At 36.3% G+C, this 16347-nt stretch overlaps 1 protein-coding gene across 2 annotated transcripts in view; it reads right to left on the bottom strand.

Moving 5' to 3' along the window:
* The window catches only part of TBC1D12 (TBC1 domain family member 12), a 41933-nt gene that overhangs the window by 2899 nt on the left and 22687 nt on the right, over positions 1-16347 (bottom strand). Inside the window, exons 3-12 of one of the 2 annotated variants that reach the window (XM_042018970.1) lie at positions 14754-14810; positions 9787-9902; positions 8027-8109; positions 6285-6402; positions 5838-5944; positions 5142-5222; positions 3566-3660; positions 2808-2879; positions 838-966; positions 401-510 (exon numbers count right to left, since the gene is read on the bottom strand). In XM_042018970.1, the coding sequence (XP_041874904.1) occupies positions 401-510; positions 838-966; positions 2808-2879; positions 3566-3660; positions 5142-5222; positions 5838-5944; positions 6285-6402; positions 8027-8109; positions 9787-9902; positions 14754-14810 (968 nt within the window). The remainder of the gene's footprint in view (positions 1-400; positions 511-837; positions 967-2807; positions 2880-3565; positions 3661-5141; positions 5223-5837; positions 5945-6284; positions 6403-8026; positions 8110-9786; positions 9903-14753; positions 14811-16347) is intronic. The other variant, XM_042018971.1, reaches the window with a different exon arrangement.

Raw genomic sequence — 16347 nt, 5'->3', positions numbered from 1 at the left:
AAATTTCATCCTCCCTCTGTTTTAAAGTCTCTATTCCTATAGTTATACTTCCTTCAGTAACTGACTATGCTCACTTCATCAAGTCACTTACAATCACAGTACACCATACTACTATGGTGTAGTAGCCTCCTCTCCCCTACTTATGTCACACAACTGCAGCAACAAGAAAATGAACACAGAGAACTCCTGTTTGTCTCATTTTCTAACTGAATACATCCCTTCTAATAAAGCTTGAAGCCTGCCAGAGGAACTGCAGTTGCACAAAACAGTTCATCATGATTTCACAAGACCTACTGAATGCCTTTTTTAATGCTTTATTTCTAGTGCTGAAAAACCTATAGCAAAATAGACAGTGTTCTGACAGTTCTAAGGCTAGGTTTTCTATGTTCTGTGAACTCACCAGTCTATCAAATATATGTCTGGAGTAAGACTGTATGATTTGAAATGAAGAAACAATTTAGGTAGATTTTCTTCAAAAAACACTTCAAAGGCTGCAAAGTATTTCAGCATCTGTAGAGATAGTAACGCACATCATAAGCAAAATGTTATGTTTCATTGTAGAAGAATGTTTAGTTGTAAACCAACACAAACCCCACCAAGAACTGAGAATGTCAGCACAATGTGACTCCTTAGGACAAGTAAAATTATTAAATGTTTCTAGAAGAGAAATCAAAACATGAGAATGAGTTTTATGGATTAGTATCTGGTATTCTCAGTTTTGTAATCACAAGTTAAAGTTCTCCATTATTCAGTAGGACAAAAGGAAGTCATCAATAAAACAACTATTCTTCAAGTCAAAAGAACATTACGGTTCAAAACTGGAAACTCTGTGCATACCATGCTGTGATCCACACGGAAAAAGGCCAGCTGGCATGGCTTGTTTAGAAGGTTAGCAAAGGCAATGAAAGCGTCTGCCTCTTCCAGGTTGAGAATGAGCACAGCAGCAATGAAGGACATCCCTTGTACCTTCAAGTGGGAAAAGCATCAGGCAAATATAGGTGAGTAGGTTCAGTACATCTTTGGAAATGCAAATATTTACTGTTTGCAATTTATCAAATACCATTGCATAACATTTCCAGATGAATAGAAACAACATGGATAAATTATTTTTATGCATGCAATCAATTTGATTTCAGCAGTTCAGACGCTCTGGGAGGTCTCATGACCACAAGTCCTCAGGATTTGAAATACAAGAAAGTTAAAACCACACAGGGTGAATGCAGAGCTCATGAGAGACAAAACCTGGCCTCAAGTTCATTGTTAAATTATGGGAAAAGCAGTCATGGAGAAAAACTTCACATATGGGACAGTTTAGACCCAGACAGATATGTTGGAATTGAGACAAAATTCTGTTTCAGAACAGTCAATACATGTCTCTCCACTTGCCAAACCGTATTTTTTCAAATATATAAAATTACTGCTGGTGGTTAGCTGCAATGCAAGTTTACATTTTTCCACCATTACTCTCCCAAAACACTCTAGCCTGCAATAAAAGTGAAGAGCATGATTCTTGTAGCTAAGTGATGATCTGAATACCCATTATGCTAACAATAATTTTACCAAATTCAATTGCAATCAGCTTTATTCCACTGTCTCTAAACATTCATGCTGCCACCTCCTCATTAAAAAAAAGAATGCACTCAGCATTTTAACCAACTAGGGAAAAGAGTATTGATATGCATCGGAAATAGTCTATCAGCTTTTCATTTCTGGGGGATAAGTAGGTGTGGAAATAAGATTACATTACATTTACTGCCATATTAACATTAAAAAAAAGTGATGAGAAATATTGAGACTAGCTGTATTTCTAATGAAAAAGAGAAGACTTATCCATGAAAAATTACTTATTTGCCTTTTGAAACTCTACCCTGGGAACAAGCAGTCTCAGAACCTGCAGAGTTTGTAATCTCACTTAAAAAATATGGGAGAGTCTCCAAAAATGAGGTCACAGATGACAGAATTCAGGCCTAAAAACATTTGAACATGAAAAACCGACTAGTTATTTATGCAGAGTCCCAAGCATATCTGATTTAGAGAGGAAGACACACCCTGTGCTAAATAATGCTTTGTTGCATGGATGTGACTTAAAACTTCTCAAGTGTTTTTGAGCCCCAAAGCATTAGAGCTTGTGAAAGATGTTCCTAGATACCCCCAGGAACAAAGAAGAAAAAAAATCCTTCTCTTAATTATTGGTCATTATTGAAATGCTTCTGTAAGCATTATTGAAAAGCTTCTGAGAGATGTTAGGTTTAGTTGGTTTGTTCGGGGGATTTTGACAGTTATTTTTTGGGGTTTTTTTTGCTTGTTTTTAAACAGAGTAATGTTCACTAAAAACTGTCTAATCTTCACTGAACTCAGAGGGAGTGATTATTCTGTGTCAGCAAGACACCAAGGAGGAGTTTCTGGATTTTAGGATGTGCACTAGTGAAGCAGGGAGTATCACTATGGAAATGGCAACAGTGGAAGCAACAGTAAGAACAGTGAAGTGCTAACTGGAAGTCCACTAACGTCTTATGGAGTTTTTTTCCTGTGGATACTCTGTCAGAACTATAATGCCTTGTGAACACACCCATTTAAAATTTTCCATGTGAGCCAGGTAATACACCCATCACTGACATTCAGTACATTTTCAGCTATTTCATTATCTCTAAGAACTACCACCATGGTGACTGCTAGGAAATAACTGCCAAAGTTTATTTAAGTGCTAGTAGCATAAAGTTTAGAAAACCTATTTACTTAATATACTTTAATACATGACATCTTAAGCTTATTTGCTATGTTATAAACATTTTACATCAAATACTTACATATCCCACGTCTGGTCTGTAACATGTATATGCTCCTAAAACACTATGCAGGAGATCATGATAAGGACCACCCTAATAGGAGGAGAGAGTGGAAGAAGAAAAAAACAAAATTATTTTCAAACCATATTAAAAATATAGGAAAGGAACAAGCTGATATTTTAAGATGCAAGTGAGCCAGTGAATTGTTGCTTTATTCACATCTAGAATAATACCATTTTTTACTCCAAGCATTACCACAAATGCTTTCGAGATGTTAAAAGAAAAGTAACAACAAACCTATGAAATAATTCAGTGGAAATCAGTACATAATGGAAAATGAGGATATCTGGTACAGATCCAAGGTTGGTCTTTCCTTTTCAGAGACAATGGATATTTTAATACTTAGCAGCACAAGTTACCATATTACAATATTATCTGTTATTTTATATACATGCATGTGCACGTATTATAGCTATATAAAAATCATAAAGCCTGAAATAGTGTACTAGAAAGCATCAAGACCTCTGTAGCAGTGAGAATATTCTCATTTCTGCCTGTAGTTTCATAATCATTAATAGGAATCTCCTATTAATGATTTTCAAGGAGAAAAAAAACCTCTTATAGTCCATCATTAAGTCTCTACTTTATTCTCACTTAAAAACATTTAAGAAGTCCAAACAGCTCCTAAAAATATTCTGTATTTGACCAGTTGTATTTCTTTTCTTGTTTAACTATTCAGAATTCTAAAGTTGTCATAACTAAATTTAAAGGAATCTCACCTTCTGGAAAATATACAGGGATGGAAATGTGCGTGATATATCCAACTTAATTAGCTCCAGACTGGCCTCACGATCAGCAACAGAGGCACCTGCATCTGCAAGCAAAACCAACACCTATTAAAGCTGATAAATTCTACAAACTTCAGAACAAAACTCCTGCAGGCACATAAAGATAAAGAAGGCAGCATTCATTCAAGAACCACCAGAAGAAATTCTGCTGACCCTTGAATAGGCCATAGGGACATGATACAAACACTAGTGATGATGTGGGGAAAAAGGTAGCACCTGGGGAAAAAGCTCTTTCAGAGGGCTTAAATCAGACAAGAGCCAACTGGAAAGCAGAGGATGACAATTTGATGAACAGGCTAAACAGAACCTGCTCTGCTGAAGCCTGGAAAGCAGCATTTCATTCCAGTCTTCCTAAAACTATGGTAGTTGGTCTTCCAGACTTTGATACCAAAGATTAGTTGTAAGCATTATCAGCTTGCTTGCTTTTCAGCCAGAGATGAAAATTCTATCACTCTCAAGTTTTCCCTTATTATTACATTTCCCAGGACACCTGGCACAATTAAAATAGCCCTTTCTCCCTTCATTCCCATCCAGAACTACTACCTTTCCAAGAGAAACAGATTACCTAAGCTTTCCCCCACAGACAGCCCACACCCCCCAACAACAGAACAAGGAAACGGCCACCCCACAGACCAAGAGGCATTACAAACATGTTTTCCAAGGATAAGCATATTTACAGTCATGTATACACAGAATTTTTTATAAATTGTTTGTCTCAAGACAACCTTCAAATGAATCACAGAGGTATCCCTATGGAAGAACCAAATAATTTACAGTCAAACTGGCTATGGCAAGTGCAAACAACTGAAGTAATGGAAAAGACACTATCACAGGGCAGCATTAAAAAAAATATTTATCAACAGCACAAGGAATTAACCTTTATGACAAGGGTATATCCAACGTTAAAAACATCACTGATACTATTTTTCACAGAAAGAACATCCACAGGAGACAGCAAAACTGCATTCTACACACAAGAGTGCTAATATCTCCACTTCATAGATTTGGGAGGAAAGGCCACCTGGGCAGGCAAGGAAATAGAAGTGGGATCTGAAATGTGTCATGTTTCCTATTTTTCACCTCTCAGTTTCAGAACTAAAAAATAGAAGATTTTTGTTCTTTCCCATAATCGTGGAAGGGATACCAACTAAGGAGAAGCCATCTAAGGAGAGCTAAGCAAGAGCATGTACTGTAATGTAGTTTCCTATTTCTTCTTTTTGTATTTCATCTAACATTTTCATGAGAGCTGAGTCTTGGTATTTCAGAGGAAAACATTAATTTGAAAGTAGCACATGCACTACTTTAATGTGTCATTTATTGATACAGTAAGTACTGCCAAGCCCCTTACTCATTGACTTGTTGAAAGACAGCAAACATTTAAGTAGGGAATGACTTCGAGAATTTTTAACAAATATTCCTAATGCTGCAATTGCAGAGGAACTTGTGAGACTTCCTGGGTTTGTAAAAGTGAATTGAGTTGAGTTGTTGAGCACTCAGGAGATCTCACCTTCTGTGTCATTCTCAGAACTTGTCTCACTGAAGCTTTTCCATCGTTCCTTAGCTCTTGACAAGAAGATTTCATAAAGTTCTGCAAGAAAGCAAAACAAAACCAATAACCAAAAAGGAAGTAGTAAGAAAAGCACCCATCCAAGATAAAAGCATGCTAAGTATTCTTGACTCTGGTTACTTGGTTTCATCACTGAGGGCAGGAGAAGAATCTATTAGATGTTTACCACTATACACAGTTTTATAGTGTGGATTGTATTGTGTGCTTTCTGCTGAGGTGAACATGCTAATTATGACAGGGAAATCATGCCTTACATGATTCAGATTTCTATTTTTGTGAATAAAATGCTTACAATTCATCATTCATTAGTTATGAAATAAAGCAATTCCCCTTTTCACCCCCTTAAGAAAGCAAAGCTACAAATTCTCAATTTTAAACATAATTATTTTCTGGGGGGAAGCACTACCTTAATTCTTTTAATACTAAATGTTTATGTAAGCAGGTTTTGAACCTTGTTTCCATAATTTATGAGGCTACAATGTCTAATTGTAAAACACAAATGTTCCTAACCTTGCAAAATACATTTCTTCAGGAAAAATATACCCTGATTTATATTTTTTTAAACAAAACTGTACCTTTTTCTTTGAAAATAACCAACTTAATTTAGCATTAACATGTGATCTGTTAGGAACATACCAGGAGTGATGTTTAATTCGTTTCCCACAGCTAGACTCCAAACCTTCCCACGAACACTTGGGGGCAATCCCTGCCACCACAGCTCTCGAACTCTTCGGGTAGCACGCCTAATATATGGAAGCAGGGAGAAGAAAGAAAGAAAAAAGGCACATATTGCACATCTTGTTTTCTAAAATCACTGGGCAATTTACAAGCAAAATAACATACTATTTACCAAATCAGTATTCAAGGATCTCTGTGTATGCTAAAGCCCCATTAAAAACCCTCAAACATTCAGCTCCCAGAAAGCACGTTTCATGTTGCTCTGTAATGACCTCACACTATATCATGGCAACAAAAACTGACTTCTTGACAACACAGAAAAGGAAAATAAGGTATGTGGGTCCTCAGTTTCCAGAGGAGAAACAAACCACGCTTGCCTCATTTACAAAATAGAACTTTACTTACATGCCTTCCCAGTTAGGTAGTATTTCATTGACCCAGATCACCATAGCACTAGCGATATTCTCTTCTTGCTTGAAACGCTCTCTCATTATTTTTTTCCTTTTATGTGCTTCTTTAATTTCTGTTAGGCATAACATGTTAATAATTCTGTATTAGTGCACACAAATTATTAGGCAAGTTTTTCAGCTATTACCCAAGTATTTGGGTGTCTAAAAGATCAAGGGTAAATTACAGTTGCACATACTATTTCTGTTGATTGTAGGTGTATTTCTCTGGACATTTTTTATTTTAAGCTAAGTTGTTCAAATACAGTGATTTAGACAAGCAAAAATCAGTTTAGGAAACTCAGAGAATTCTCTTCTGCAGTACACAGGATGACTAAAAAGCAAGGACATCATCAGCGCTGTTTTTCCTCTCATGATTTTCATACCATATTCTATCTGAGCCTTATTTATTACTTAGACTAATCAGAAATATTTATAGATAATTTTATTATTTAAAAGTGCAATTCTACACCCATTTTAAAATTATTCAAATTTTACTGAAGCTTCCACCTAAAAGGATTCTGTATTTTCTTTTCTGGAAACAGGACCTAAAGACCTAAGACAAAGTCACAATGCTGAACAAGAGAACAATGTCCTGCCTTCTGTTAAAAAAGGATCATTTGTAGATTCCTCCTATTAAAAAGGCTAAAAGAAGGACAGAGCAGTGCTCTCCTGACATCACTTAGAACCACTGTGAAACTGCAAGACATTTTCTATTTAAGCATGCATTAGACACATCAAGAGAGTAAACATGCCTCCCTGGTAAACAGATATGGCCGACCAGCTTAATCAAGTTTTTACTGAAGCTTTGGGTATGTAGCAACAGTTAATAAACCAGGGCACACACATGAAAACACTACACATGGCTGAACCTACAAAGATGCTGTTAGTAAAGAACACAGACAACAGATCACAACTTAAAAGATACACATCACAAGAGCAGAGTGAAATGCATTGTCAAATGCCATGGATTTCTTATTACATCTTTCAAAGTAAGCTGCCATGAATCCATAGAGGATCAATCAGTTCAGAAGATTGTATCTCTGACAACAGCCCAAGTAAAACATGCAGCACAGGTTCTTAAAATAGCTTATTCCCTGAATACTAGGCACAAGACTACAAAAGTCCTTTCAACAACTATTCATAGATTGACACAGTACCAGATACTACAAATCTGTTTTTTAAATTAATTGTGTCTAGTGGGAGTAAAAAGGTTCACACAGGTACAGCTGATTGAAAAATAACCCCAAAGCTTTCATCTCTCTTCACATTGAAATTGATCTGAAATTCTTAAGAAACCAGATCTTTAAGCAGTCAGCTTTATTATACTTTGGCCCTTAGTGGCAACTGTAGCAACACAGCTTGAACAAAGAGTCCAAATATCCAGAAAGTTTCTAGGTGACCACATTATGTAAGTACCTTAAATAAAAAAAAAAAAAAAAAAAAAAAAAAAGGAAGTTTTTCCTTAAAAAAGTAAATGAAAGGTTAAGTTGCATTCTGAACCCAGCTACATTCATTGTAGCAGAATAACAATTTGGTAACTGAGTTCTGTTTTAAACTGCATGCCCCTATGCACCACAGAATAACCCAGATACTAAACAAGAGGTTCTTTAATGTATCTACTTGCCTACAAGCCAGGATTTACTTTATTTTTGCTGCAGAGTTGAGAGGAATTACAGTGACTACTGGCAGTTAACATACCTCGTTTTTTTGCTTCTGCCACCATCTCATCATATTCTTGTCGATGACGTAAAGCCTCCTCCACTGATTTGGCAGGAAGATTTCTGAAAACAAGTTGTTCCTGAATTCAATACACACAAATGACATTCTGGACCATTTCAGAACAGGTTTAAATTTCGTTTCTCTCTAAGGTGAATTCTGGGGTTGTCACACTGCCAGTGTTCCAGTGACAGCTGTAGAGAACTACTAGATGTTTGCTGCTCCTGTTTTAGTTCTCCTAGGGCTTCCCCCAAAGTAAGGTTATTAAATTTGTTGAACACCTGGAATGATGTTCAAATGAAGTGACAAAAGGGAAATGCTGATATACCATATAGTTATTTATTCCAATGCATTTTTGCCCATGTGTATTTTAATCATTAAATATACCTGCCTGTTGATACTCCAGTTGTTCATATGAAATCTATGATGACATATTTTCAATAAAAGGTAAAGGTTTTTAATCACTGTAGTTAACCCTTTAAAACTCTCACAAAAGATGATAGGTTTCCCAAAGGAAGAAAGGCTAGATCACTACTGATGTCAGAGCTAAAGCTAAGGAAGCTTGGTGCAGTCTAAAAGTTCACCAGATAAAAATGTGTTTGTTTTTCGGCTGCATAATGATCCCCTAATTGCCAAACACACTTCCTCCTGACCAAGGAAACTCACTTCAAAGCAAATTAGAACACAGTGTTTGGTCTCAGCCTCTTACCCAATCTCTAGTCTACTTTGGTCCAAAATAAATAGAAAACAGTTTTATCACTTTAATATTAAAAAAGTTTTCTCTCTCCTCTCATACAAGCAGACAGAATCACTTATTAATATTGTCAGTGAAAGTGAGTGCAGGATATGTTTTCGAAGGCTAGACTGCAGCAAGACATTACACGCTTGGGATAGCACTCCAATTTGAAACAAGTGTCATTTGCAAAAGTATATTTATCCTAGCTTGTGAATTGTAATACTATGAAAGTAAAGAAAAACATCAGCAATCCAGTTATTGCATATCTTACTCTCTACCATACAGTAAAAGAAATAATGCATTTATGAAAACAAATACTCATAGCAACCCATAATTCCATTCAGGATATTTCTGTCTTAGCACAGAATGAGCTTATATACCCCTAGAGAGAATACTGAAAGAAACACGAATATGTTCTATTTTCCATTTCCTAACTGGAAGTGATTAGAGCAAACATTTAACAGTGCCATCACAAGCTTTTTCATGGTGCAATTTGAAAGTGTTGCTCCATTTGTTTCCCTCAGCTTGCGTTCCTAGTCAGCAGGTCCTTTCTCTTTTCTTCAAATTGCTGAAGACTGTATAGCTGAAAATACTGACCAATTTATTACCCATTTTTCATTACTATTCTTATTTGTACTTAATGTGAGTTTTGTTACATCTTCACCTTCTGTTTCCTTGCCTTCAGGTGCACTTTTAGGCATTACCTACCTAATGTTTTTTTATTAAATTGATCAAGAAAATTACTGAAGACTTTGAGGATGCCCAGAGCATGGCCACAGACAGCTGTAATATACAGTAGATAACAGAATGGTGCCTCCATTACAGTGAGAAAGAATTCCTCATATAGACCGTGATACACTTAACAAATACTTCTGGAAGTATTTGTTAGGCTATTATGTGAGACAGAATAATCCAAAGATTCTTTCACACAAGATGTGTGAATTTTAGCTCATCAGAAATGTATCTAAAATTCAGTCATTCAGTTGCACAGCAGAATCATACTTACGCTGGTCGATCCTCCAGAATCAAAGCAGTAGTTGAAAGTGGTTCAAATTCAATATTTTTACGTCTTGCTGATGGGGGTGGAGGTTTATACATTCTTCCTGTCCGTGCTTCATATTCCTAAACAACATTATTGATAAAAATTAAATTTCAACTTTCAGCCTCACTCCAAATTAGTAAGCACAGTATTACTTAATGCATAAATAATGTCATAGGAAATATTTTAACATTACTTAATAAGACAGCAAGCAGCAAACACTACAACGTGAAATTGCTGATAGCAACAGTGCAGCTTTCCAGGACTGCTAAGTAAAGATGAATGAGAAAGCAGTTTCTTGTATCAACTTAACCTTTGATCTATTCTAGTTCAATATTACAGCTGAGCATCCCAGGATCAGGTAGTAAAGAAATCTGCATAATCTTCCCAGCCTAGCTAGTGCACAAGTATATGAATATGTAAAGTTGACAAAAAAAACCCCCAGCACTAACAACAAAGACCACTAATCAAGAACATCTGTCTCTCCCAGTTTCTTCCTCCTGATTCTAGCCCCCTTTAAGATCCAGTACACCTCATGTTCCTGAGGCCTTTAGCAACACAATCACACCCACATTAACCAGAACCACCTACACTACACTCAGTGACAATATACCAGTATTTATCACTACAAGTCTGTTTCATGTAATTTCCTTTCTCCGAGGTTAACACATGCAATCTACTTAGAAAAAAATATTTAACTGCTTTCAATACACACAAGATTCTGAGGAAGAAAGAATTCTAACCCTTTTACCACAACAGCAACTCAACAAAACAGAACTATGACACAATATTTAGGAAAAAAGCTCAACGGAGCCAGATAAAAACCTCAAATCTCACATCCCCTTCTTTTTAGCCTCTGTAAATAAAAATGTGCTACCAAATTAATGGAATAATATGCATCAACACTATTCAGCACATACAAACAAGTACCTCGAACAATTGGACACAGGATTGGTAGAGTTCTGTTGTAATTCACACAAGCACAAGAAAAATCAAAAAAAATCCATGTTCACCATATGAATGAATACACATATTCTTAAGCCTAAATTATTTCATTCCACTTAAAAACAGAAACAACATCTGTACTCCTGTCATGCTGTATACCTCAGGACACTCCAGTACATTTGTAAATTAGGAATGTATCCTGTGATAACACCTCGAGATCAGCATCCAGCCTGCCATACAGTAGCAATGCCATCCCTCCTACTCTTGGTAGAAGTTCTGATTTACTTCCATATTCTCCTTTGTAACAAGAGCCACATAATCAAGTTCATTTAGTGGTCAGAGGTGAGAAAGCTCAAACATCAGCAACCTTTCCAACATCGCTACATATCTAACTTGTATGCAAATTTTTAAGAAAAAAAAAAGAAAAAAAACCACTGCAAGACGTACATCAGAAACAAAGCCACTTACCTTTTTTAATACAAGCAATACATGTGAACAATGCTAGTGCTTCCAGCTATCACCTGTGCTAAGAACTGATACACTATTTCCAAAGCAACAGAGAAAGAAAAAACCCAAAAATTAAAAATTCTTCAACAGAGATTTTCACAAAAGGCAGAACTCATCATCCAACTGTGTTTCTGAAAGTAAGTACACATCATGAACAGTTGGGTTTTGTAAATAGAGATCACATGGGCAGAGAAGAAAAACTATAAGTGTTACTAGAAAGAGTCAAAACAGAGACAAAAATCGCCTCAGGCTTAAACTTTCAGGGCTGCCCGTTCCCCAAATTGAAATATATTCCAAAGTATCAGAACCTTCCAAAGGAAGAGGCTTTTTCCTCAAAAAGCCTGTGCTCTAGAAAACTTATTTGAAGATTAGATCCCACAATCATCAGATGTCTGGAGAACTTACGCAAAATAAAGTATCAATTTTTTTTCTGGAATACTTTGTATGACTAGATGTAAAGAATCCAATATCCTTAATGGTGCATTTGATGCAGAATCTAAAAAGCTTGAGCTGACATTAAATTTCACTTTGAAAGATGTGAGCTAATACTCTCCCATAACAAGGTAAAATACAGTTTAAAGTCAAATGTCTTGTCACATGCTTAATATGCAGGGCATGTGCCAGAAGACAGAACAGTTGACAGCTATGATTCAAGACTATGTAAAAACCTGTATATGTAAAAAAATTATTTTGGAAGTGTCACATGTATGGTTTCACAAACTTAAGAGAAGGTTATTTTTAAAAATCTTTATTGCAACGTATCAGGCATTTATTGAAAATTCACAATTTCATTTACTGAAAATTCACAATTACAAAATAAAGAAAAGCAAATTTCAGCTTTAATATAAAGTAAAACCAGTTATCTTCTTACTATGTCTGGAACTGCAGCCTCTTATCCACTGCCAATAATTAACCCAGTAACAAGCTGAAACCACGTTTTTTCTGGAAAACACTGTGACAATATACTTAAGAGTGCTTTGGTATGTGGAGGGACTTGCATTTCTGGTATTTATTCTTGCAGAGATATAGATAAGCCTATTAACCTACAGACAGGTAACCAGGGCTGGGAAAATGTCTTTTGCTTATAAACTGCATTTGTTTAAGAAGATAAAAATATCTCAAACAGTATCTTCTTAAAACAAAACAACAAAAATCCCACCCAAAAACCACAAACCCAACCCCAAAAAAATCCACCACCACAGCAAAGAACACCACAAAAATGCCCTGGTGTTCTAAGTGAAAAAAAAAAAACCAAAACAAAACAAAAGCCACAGAGGTCTTTATTGCTTGCACCTTTTAGATATCTACACGGAAAACATGCAAATCTGAAGTTTCAGTCATCCTTCTGCTGAAGTACCATAAAGGACAGACCATTGAGAATAATTTTAGGTATCGCTAAACAGCACTGGATTGCTCTGTGTAACATTTATAAGTAACTGCTCATAGCCTCTTCTTCCAACACGTAAGCCAATGTCCTTACAGAAAGGAATTCCAGCTGCATTGCAGCATTCCAAAAGCATTAGGAGACCTGAAGTAGGGTATGCTTGTTGGGATAAAATATTCAGCTAAGTGTGAACACAGGGATTCAGTGTTAGAAGACAAACTTGAATCTACAGAGGCCAAACTATACAGCTGTGAAGGAATAAATACCAACCATAAAATTTAACATGAATCTGGAATTAAGTTTGATCTATTTATGATCCAGCAACAAAAGTTGAACTCCTGGGAAGGAGTGATAAAAGCCTTTGGTTACAAGGACTGTGGAAGTTCTCACAGTACCAATTATACAGACAAAACACCAAACATCCAATTATGTTTTAAGTATGCTGGAGGAGAAAGGCATCTGACATGTAGAGAATTTATGCAACTAAAGAACACAACACTGAATAAACTTCCCCTATCTTAAGGATTGCCTCTATTTAAAGTAGATGTCAAGGCATACTAATACTCCAGTTAAACATCCTGTGTATGACAGTTTCTTCTAACATGCTTTCTCCTCTCTAATGCTAAGCCTGATACTAAAACAGATTTTATTCAATCAACTGTGACTTCTGCTGACTAAAGAGAATGGGGATTGCCATATATTGTGCAAATGGTTTTAAACCTCTCTCCTCTCTACACACGTGACTGCAGCAGATGGGTCTATGAAACATCTATATGATTATTTTCAAGACGTACAGCTAACTAGATATATTATCAGAAGGATTATATGCTGTCATTTGAATTAAGGTTGATCATCCAAGAATAGAAGCATTAATAGAATCACCTAGGAGTGCATCCATGTAAGAAGAATTTCTGCTAATGCATAATCTTACACCAGCATGCACGCTGCCTCCAGGTTAAATGTTAAAATTGCTGAGCTAGCACTGACTACAAGGTGATTATAAACAAAGAAGTGTTTACAGCAAGAGTAGATGTCACTGAAAAATTCTGTGAGTCATAAAATAGACACTTTCCCAGAAATAAGAATTCCAGATGCTGTCAGGACAGGCAGAACAGTACATTCTTGCCTAATTTGCAGGTGAAATAGAAAGAATAAATATATTGATGGAGAAGAAAATACTAATCTTCACACAGTACAAAAGGACAACCAAACAGACACTTAAAGAGTTTCTAGGACAATCTTCCAAAGTTAACACCATCCACCTTCAATTCTTTGTTTGCTGTATTTTTTCCTCAATTGGATATTTAATAAGGTGCATCAAGTTTCATCTTCTTTTGTTTATGAGAAGCCACCAGCCCTGGGCTCAATAAAGACATGCTGAGAGTGGCCAGGCCATGTAATGTGTACCACAGGCATCAGAATCAACCAGCAGTTACGTGACTGCTCTGTTTCACAGTTCCATAGAACTAAAAAGCCAATCTGTGCTATTCATGTTTAGCATAGAGTGCAGAATTACATAAAAAGTTTACAAAGTAATGGACATGTGCAATTTCAGAAGGATCCCAGACACAGCAAATAAATAATGTAAAATGTAACAAAAATTTCAATAGCTATGCTTTTCTATGTTTCCAATTTCACATTGGAAATAGTGATTAAAAGCATCTGGAGTTCTGAAGTGCCACTGTTAATAGGTTGTGTGGCTTAGTGACAGAAAAAAGATTCTAATATATCAATTTTCAAATTTAATAAGGTGTTCAAAAATACTACACATCAGCCTTTCAACTTTCACCATTAAGTAATGAGGCACAGCAAACATAGAAGTAAATTACTGTCAAGCTCTGTGATTACCTATTTCTTGCTATTCAAGAACATGCAATATAAACAGTAAACAATAATACTCTATCACTTCAAGTTGTTAGTGAGATTCACATGTGAAACTTGTTTATTTTACTAATGGTTTTTAATGAGTTGATGGTTAGCGCCATAAAATATTCATGCTACTGTGAAAATGTGATGTTTGTTCTATTTCAATGAGTGCTACACAGTCCCATGCACGGCATCGAATACAACTAGAAAAAGTATATATTAAATTTCATACCCCTGCGTTTAATAGACTGAGAGCAGATATCGACGCAAGACTGCCAGAACTGTCATCCTAATAAGAAAAACAGAAGCAGAGCCTTAGTGAACAAATGAAGGAAAAGATCATTACAATACAGCAACATGCAAGCCAAAATTTAAATTCACATGTAGAGTATTTATCTTGTGTGTTTAAAAAACACGGATGTGTCTGTCCCTCCTCCTTTTCCAGCCCTCGAAATAGACACATATACAAAGCCTTCCCACTCGCGCAAGATCTGTACAGACATCGACTGGATTGTTTTTCTGGTTTAATTGATGTTTTATGTTTTCAGTACTCAGCACCTTTGCCCAAAGGGATGTTTTTTCCTTGGTGCTTCTCCAGGTGCATGACAAAAGGCAGTCCCTGATACACCCTGTGTCTCCCTAGTACACACTACTCACAGATATTAGTCTTACTTAACCACTAGCCTTGGAAGGTACACACTGTTGGAAAGGAAAAACGAAACATTGTCCCCTGCTTCCCCCTGCCATGTTATAATCAGTATTTCTAAACGGAAAGCTCAAAAGTGGGCTACACCTCAGCCTTAGTGGTGAGCTGGTGAGAACTGAGACGTATCTGTAAGGCTTTGAGAAACAGTCACTTCCATTAAAAGTAAGATTCTAAGCACCACTCAAGCAGCAAGGCAACCAGGTAAAAGCAAGCCCAGCTACAGAAGACCCTGTACAACCACGGCTCTGCAGATTTCCAATCAAAAGTCAAAGCTGGTTTTATAACAGAAGGATAAGCCAAGCTAAAAGATGGGGTGCAGGGGAGGTGACAAACACAGCCCACTGCTTTTAAGCATTGAATTATACCGCCTGGAAGAAGGAAAAATCAGATTTTTATCATGAATTCAACAAAATATATCTACAGTGTTCTGTACCATGCATACCCCAATAACAGAAATAATTTTAATGTCTTTCTTCTCCCTTGCCATACTATTTTTCCTTTCCAATACTGAAGTACCATGCCAGCCTTGGAAGGATAAGGTTTATATTAAAACAAACCAACAAAAAAACCCCACAACTCCACACTTTACAAAAATGTCCATGAAAGACAGCAGATTTACCACCTGAACCTATCCTTTTGGAATTTGATACAGCCTGCCTAGATGATAATTCTGCTATCTCAGCACCTCAAACTCAGCAGCATGTCTGCTTAACCCACAAATGCTCAGTTCTTTAAGAGAAGAAAAAAATCCATGTACCATGCTTTGCTAAAGAAATTCAAAGGCCCCATAGACGGGGATGGATCCCATAAAGAGAATCCAGCAGACCGAAAAATAAAATATCATGTCCCACCAAATCAAAGCAAAATAAGTTCTATAATTTTATTACCTCAATTTATATTCTTTGTTTCCTCCAAATACAGCAACTGTCAGGAACAGAAATGAAAATACATACAATGCCTATGCTTTCTTTTTCAAGCCTTAGCAAACGAAAGGTTGCTTCAATACTCTTTGTAGTTGTCTTCAAAGACTTTGTTTTTTAAAAAAAACAGCAATCAGAAGAATTCACATCAGCAGACTCAATACCTCCATGTTATTTCCAAAACACTGATTCCCCATCTC

Source organism: Corvus kubaryi, unplaced genomic scaffold (assembly GCF_017639235.1).
Source record: "Corvus kubaryi isolate FWS band 111438036 unplaced genomic scaffold, C.kubaryi_AGA036_p1.0 138, whole genome shotgun sequence".
Lineage (NCBI taxonomy): Eukaryota > Metazoa > Chordata > Aves > Passeriformes > Corvidae > Corvus > Corvus kubaryi.
Note: the sequence above shows the minus strand (reverse complement) of the source record. Positions and strands in the feature narration are given on the sequence as shown.